This window comes from Microtus oregoni, unplaced genomic scaffold (genome assembly GCF_018167655.1).
Source record: "Microtus oregoni isolate MIOR12 unplaced genomic scaffold, Mior012 000004F_ref0000308, whole genome shotgun sequence".
Taxonomy (NCBI): domain Eukaryota; kingdom Metazoa; phylum Chordata; class Mammalia; order Rodentia; family Cricetidae; genus Microtus; species Microtus oregoni.
In genome coordinates this window covers 53,603,218-53,610,391 of record NW_024543063.1, presented here as the reverse complement: position 1 = coordinate 53,610,391, position 7,174 = coordinate 53,603,218, and the positions used below count along the sequence as shown (strand labels likewise).

The 7,174-nt window shown below is 39.9% G+C and overlaps 1 protein-coding gene across 1 annotated transcript; it reads left to right on the top strand.

Moving 5' to 3' along the window:
- The first annotated feature begins 335 nt into the window (after positions 1-335).
- LOC121447596 (protein transport protein Sec61 subunit gamma-like) lies at positions 336-542 on the top strand. Its single transcript, XM_041650936.1, has one exon. It carries the CDS (start codon positions 336-338, stop codon positions 540-542), a length of 207 nt encoding a protein of 68 aa, XP_041506870.1.
- Positions 543-7,174: the final 6,632 nt, after the last annotated feature.

The window sequence follows — 7,174 nt, the reverse complement described above, 5'->3', positions numbered from 1 at the left end:
AAAGCAGAAGGGACGGCTGGGAGCATGCTCGCCAAATTTATAGGCAAACATTAGCCCGAGGGGAACACGCCCCCCAAGGGGAGGGACTTATCCCTACATTTTCCTACCAGGTGTTTCTTCCATCCTGCTCCTCCACTTGATGCCTGCCTCCTTTTTTTTTTTTTTTTGTCTTCTTTGTGAACCTTTTCTCTTTTACTGGTCTATAACTCCTCTACTCATACCATTCTTGTGTAAATATGTATATTTAACAATTAGAAACCAGAGGTTCTGTTGCTCTCTATCCTCTCCTAAGCTACCTGTCTTTGCCTCCTCAAACTGCCATCTTGCAATCAGTCATGGATCAAGTAACACAGTTTGTTGAGCCAAGTCAGCAGTTCGTAAAGGACTCAATTCGGCTGGTTAAAAGTTGCACCAAGCCCGACAGAAAAGAGCTCCAGAGGATTGCCATGGCCACAACCATAAAATTTGCTATCATGGGATTCATTGACTTCTTTGTGAAACTGAACCATAACCCTATTAATAACATTATTGTGGGTGGCTGAGGGCTTTCTCTTCACGGGAACTTGGAGCAAATGAAGGTGTGAGAAGCTTATGAAGTAAAATGTTGCCTGCATACTTTCTTTCCCCCTCCCAAAAGGTTTTGTATTTTTAAGCTAAAATAATTTCAAAATAAACATTTTTCCCATGGAAAAATAAATGAGAAACTAGGATCTACATATGAGAAAGAACATACAGTATTTACCTTTCTGAGCCTTAGGTTGTCTTACTTGTTTGATTTATTTTTCCTGAAAATTTCATTTTTTATTATTTTTTTCCTTCTTTATTTATTCTTTGTCTTTCACATCATGCTTCTCCATACCATTCATTTCCCTGTCTCTCCATTTCCAACTTCTGCCCTTTCAAGTCCCCCCCAAAATAAAATAAAGTAAGATTTAAGAGAAAAAAAGAGATCAGGGAAATGCAAATCAAAACAACTTTGAGATATCATCTTACACCTGTCAGAATGGCTAAAATAAAAAAATCCAATGATAGCCTTTGCTGGAGAGGCTGTGGAGGAAGGGGTACACTCCTCCATTGCTGGTGGGAATGCAATCTTGTGCAACCACTTTGGAAATCGGTGTTTCGGTTTCTCAGGAAATTCGGGATCAACCTAACCCTGGACCCAGCAATACCACTCTTGGGAATATACCCAAGAGATGCCCTATCATATGACAAAAGCATTTGTTCAACTATGTTCATAGCATTATTATTTGTAATAGCCAGAACCTGGAAACAACCTAGATGCCCTTCAATGGAAGAATGGATGAAGAAAGTGTGGAATATCTACACATTAGAGTACTATGCTGCGGTAAAAAACAATGACTTCCCGAATTTTGCATGCAAATGGATGGAAATAGAAAACACTATCCTGAGTGAGGTAGCCCAGACCCAGAAAGATGAATATGGGATGTACTCACTCATAATTGGTTTCTAGCCATAAATAAGGGTCACGGAGTCTACAATTGGTGATCCTAAAGAAGCTAAGTAAGAAGGTGAACCAAAGGAAAAACATATAGTTATCCTCTTGGCTGTGGGAAGTAGACAAAGTTGCCGGGGAGAAAATTGAGATCTTGGGGGTGGGGTGGGATGGGGGTAAGGGGAGAAGGGGAGAGAAAAGGGAGAAGGGGAGGAAGGGGGAACTTGGGGAAAAAATGAGGATTGGGATAAAGGAAGGTTGGATAGGGAGCATGGAAGCACAATTCTTTGTTAAGGAAACCACCTTAGGGTTGGCAAGAGACTTGAACCTAGAGTGGCTCCCAGGTGCCCAAGCCGAGGCCCCCAGTTAATTCCTTGGGAAGCTGGGGATAGGGAACCTGAAATGACCCTATCCTATAGCAATACTGACAAATATCTTGCATATCATCATAGAACCTTCATCTGGTGATGGATGGAGATAGAGACAGAGACCCACACTGGAGCACTGGACTGAGCTCCCAAGGTCCTAATGAGGAGCAGAAGGAGGGAGAACATGAGCAAAGAAGTCGGGACCACGAGGGGTGCACCCACCCACTGAGACAGTGGAGCTGATCTATTGGGAGCTCACCAAGGCCAGGTGGATTGTGACTGAAAAAGCATGGGATAAAACTGGACTCTCTGAACATGGCGAACAATGAGAGCTGATGAGACGCCAAGGACAATGGCAAGGGGTTTTGATCCTATGCAATGTGCTGGCTTTGTGGGAGCCGAGCCAGTTTGGATATTCACCTTCCTAGATATGGACGGAGGGGGGAGGACCTAGGACTTACCACAGGGCAGGGAACCCTGACTGCTCTTTTGACTGGAGAGGGAGGGGGAAAGGAGTGGGGGGAGGGGGAGAAGAGTGGGAGGAGGGGGAGAAGGGTGGGAGGAGGGGGAGGGAAATGGGAGGCTGGGAGGAGGTGGAAACTTGTTTTTTTTTCTCATTTTCTCAATAAAAAAAATTTAAAAAAATATGTGTATACACACATCCTTAGTTTGAAGTATTCACTTCTAAATAAAATAAAAAAAAATCAGTCTCATCACGGAGGCCGTAGTGTCACAGTGAGTCATGCAGTAAATCATTTTTCCTGTATATCTTTTTTTTTTGATTTTTTCGAGACAGTTCCTGTATATCTTTACTTGCAAATGTTCACTGCAAAGAGTCATTGGTCTGATTTGAGGTCTCTGGTGTCTGCTATACTATGGATGCTTCCCTTACTGGAACTCCTCTAGGTTATACTGCCTTTGCTCTGTGTTGTGGACATCCTGCAGCTTTGGGTCTGCAGGGCCTGACCTTTCATGTACTCCAGCAGATCACAGATGGGGTGGATATTGGAGTGAGTCAACTCATATCCCTGGTTCTGGGCCAGGGTAGTTGCAGAACTGGTCAACCCACCAGCTCTCCTTACCACCGGGGTGAGCTTTCCTGTATTGTCCTGGCAAGTTCACTCCTTGCAGTGATGAGCAAGGGGCAGGACAAGTTCCCTTGCTTTCATGTCCTCGAGGTCAGATCACCCACACCTACACCTTCAGGGTCAACTCTACCATGTTGTTCGGGACTGGCATAGGGTCCCCTCTCCTGAGAACTGCAGCTGACGAGACGCAGGGATAGCGCTCCGTCTCTTATAACCTCAGAGCTTACTGGGAAGGGGGTGCTGCCTCTTTCACACACCCATGCTGCCACATAACAGAAGTAATAGGGACAACACTGCCATGCTCATAATTTTGGAGCTGGCTCACACACACCTTTGCCAACACGATTGACTCTAGTGGGCTGCTCAGGAGAGGTGCAGAGCCTGCTCTCCCGAGTGTTGCAGCTGGTGGTAGGGAGGGACAGCTCTCCTGCTCTTATGACCTCAGGACCAGTTCTCTCACTTGCCTTAAGCATTGTTGGGCAGGTGGGAGCATTTTTCTTTACATTGAATAAAATTCCACTGTGTGTGTGTGTAATATATTTTCATGACTACTTCAATTTTCTTTTTATCATGAAGAGAATAGCAATAAGTATGAAAACATATGTGACTTGATATTATCCTGAGGGGAAGCTGAGGCCTTTTGTAGTTGTGTTTTTAGTTTTTCTGTGAAGACTCAATATTGATATCCAGTGTCTGCACCAGTATGAAATTCCTCCATTTCCCCCAGCCACGAGTAAGAGTTTGTCCATCTCTACATCCTATCCAGTATTTTTTGCCATTTATTTTTCGATGGTGCCCATTCTGGCTGGAGTGAAGTGAAATCTTGCAGTACTTTTAATTTGCATTTTCCTGATGGGTTATTGATCTGAGAAAAATCAGGGACACTTCAAGATAAAGGTATAAACAAAAACTGCAAATAAACACCCTATAGCACACAAAATTGTCCCAAGAGATGAAAATAGGACTATATCAAGTTAATTAAAACAGTTAAATAACAAAAGAAAGTGTTTGTGGATCTAAGAGACATCCAATAAAATGAGAAAATAGTTTGATGACTATTCCTTAGTGAAGGGTTTAATATTAAAAATATATAACAAACTAAACAAATAAATTAAATACCAAACACTTCCCACAATTCTTACAATCAATTTTGTAATTTTCTACAAGCCATAAACTTCTCTGAACATCTAAAGTTGCTCATATGTATTATTATTTTTATTTCATGTATAAATAAACATATCATAAAGGCTCAATAAATTTGTCACAGAGATCAGGAAAGTGTTTTTTTTATTAGAAGTGCATTGCATCTTATTGGCTTCCAATGCATGTATTTGATTTACTATAAATGGGAACATTTTGTCAATGAACATCTTTCAATTAGGAAGGAAGACTTCTTTCCAAATTAAAGAGTTGTAGCAATAATGAAATAGAGAGGGACAAAGATTTTGCAAGTGTTTTAGGGAGAGCAATTGATGAACATAAAGAAGAACAAAGGGTTTACAGACTTCTCTGATCCCTGGACATGTGAAATATTAAATCTTTCCATCCATTTCCTTCATGTGTAGAACAATGTCTAAAAATTAAGCTGAACTTTTCACAATTCAAAAGAATATATTGTGAGATAATTTAAATAGAAAAGTTTTAATGGAAGTTCTTAGAAAAAGTACAGGCTGAATTATTTTTAAAACTTGAGATGGGAATGCGGCGAAGCTTACTAAGGGAAATGAGGTCTACATCATAAAGGTGTTAAGGAGGTAATTTTCAGGAGATGGCAAGGCAGCAAGCAGAAACAAACATCACCAACCTTCTGGGAGCATCTCCCTCAGAAGCTGATGTATTCTGGATGATGAGCCTAACATCAGTAGCTTGCAAGCTGGAGACTTCCTGCAGATTCACTCTTACAAGGTCAGGCCATAACACCAGCAGAAATCTCATATATTTTCAAGTACTCTGCAGATTCTCAATGGACTATTTGCTAGGAGGAAATCATAGAGAGTCTATACATTTTGGAAGAAGGCTGGTAGGTAGAAGCTAAAAGAAGCACAGTAGAGGAAACAAAAGGGTTAGACAATCCAGAGTTTTACCCCTTATTTTGCTAAGATCTGTATTACAAAGGCATTGAAGTATGTCAGTACAGAATGTTTTATGAAAAACTGCCAGTACCATACTTACTCCTTCAGCAATGGCATCCTTCAGATTGTGTGAAGGATTTTTCTGGAGATACCCAGGTATGTTGTGTATCTAAGAACATGTGGATATGTCTCAAAAAGGATAAAGAAAGATGGTGTAGGATAACCAAACTTCTTGATTCTACATCTGTGTAACACTTGAAGACACAGGGCTGGTTGGTTCCTATGGGATACATCAGACATCTGTAGACGCCACCTATTTCTAAAAACGTAGGCATGGTCTCTTGCCTTTCTCTGTCTCATGGTTCTGGAGTTTTATCATGTTTCTGGAGCCCTTGTGGGAAATTCTACAGTAGGAATTCTTTCCTGTGATGTGCTTCATGTTAAAGACAACCTAAGATATTTATTTTTATTATTTAACATGCTTATTTAATACGGAGTTCCTAAATTTAGCTCTGTGATATCTTTCCTTGATTGTAAACTTGACTACATCTGGAAAGAACTACAATCCAGAAATGGAACTGAATCAATTATCTGGTACAGAATTGAATGGATCCTTGATGAGAAGAAAGTTAATTGTAAACAACTGCAGTATTAGGAAGGTTACCACATTTTAATGAGTTTTATATCCAGGGACCTCAACATTCCTAGAACAGGAAAGGAAAAGCCCCCCATGGAAGATGGTAGAAGAATGGTCTTAAGTAAAACCTACCCAATATTCTTCAAGGCAAAACCTATTCTCCATAACTATTGAAATTTAAAAGGACTTTCTAAATCCCTGGGTAGAAGAAGGTTGTTTCTGTATCTATGTCTGTTCCGCCTAAGGAAAGATGATGCCACGAAAGTTGCATAACTAGTGTAGAGGCATAAAACTATTAACAGGCAGGCATGATTTTAAGCTCAGGTGAATCACCTTCTCCACAGAGCCTGCAGAATAAAGTGACTGTTCCCAAATATCTGCTAGGAATTCTTTCTTTCTTTTCTGTTTTTTTTTTTTTTTTTTTTGAGACAGGGTCAGGAACTCTTTCTTTCAAAAGGTACTTTATGTCCTGTCTCCTAACTTGGAGAGGAACATTCATCAACTGAAACAAAACAAACATTTCAAAAACCTTCTTTGGCATCTACAGCTAAATTATATCATGAAGCACTTCAGTTCTTGGTATTCCCAGAGTACATTTTAAAGGATATCGTTTAATTAAAGCATTAAGACCCAAAGGTATGCTATCACTAAGAAGTAAACTTCTGTTTCAAATATTTAGATGCTATAGAAGTACGTGAATGGAGAGAACTGTCACTCTAAAATGAGGATGAAGAAAGGTATTCATCAGACAAATAAATTTATGTAACTATATTAATAAAGAGGGGAGACATAATGATCAAATGGTCTATGCCCAGAAGTAGAAAATAATCTTAAATATTTCTTATCAAAAAATAGACATTAAAAGTTACATAATAACACCTATAATATACTTAAATGTTTGAAAAGTAACCTACGTAAGTCCGTGCAGTATATTGGCCAGGAAAGATATATTAAGTTACCTCCAAAATATTGTGAATTCATACCAGGAGATGAATGATTGTATGCCTCTAACCCTTACACTTAGAGGCAGAGACAAGAGGATGGCAACTTCAAGGATGCTTTGTGCTACTAGCAAGACACTCTCTAAATAAACACAAACTGGGAAAACGTTTCAATGTTAAGACAGTTCAGTTTGTCTCATCCTTATGTTCTTAGTCTCTTTGGTCCTGAAGAGTAGTTTGTAGGCTACTGAAAGAAAAGCATGGGCATCAACCCAGACACAAATCATTTGACCTACAATGTGTCCTGCCTGGAAAATATGCTAGGGCAAAGTTAGCAGAGAAACTGTGGGAGTAGCCAACTAACATCCAATTTAACTTAAGGCCCACTCCATGGGAAGGAACCAACACCTGGCACTGCTTGGATAACTAACAATCAAATACTAGATAGCCCAGAGACCTAGGGAAAATCTAATAATATTGGGTCCACAAAAATCGATAAAATGATTCCTAATGATATTCTGTGCTACTCATAGATCAGTAAGTATCAATAAAAGGACTCCTAATGGTATACCGCTATACTAATAGATCAGTGTCTTATCAAATCATCAACAT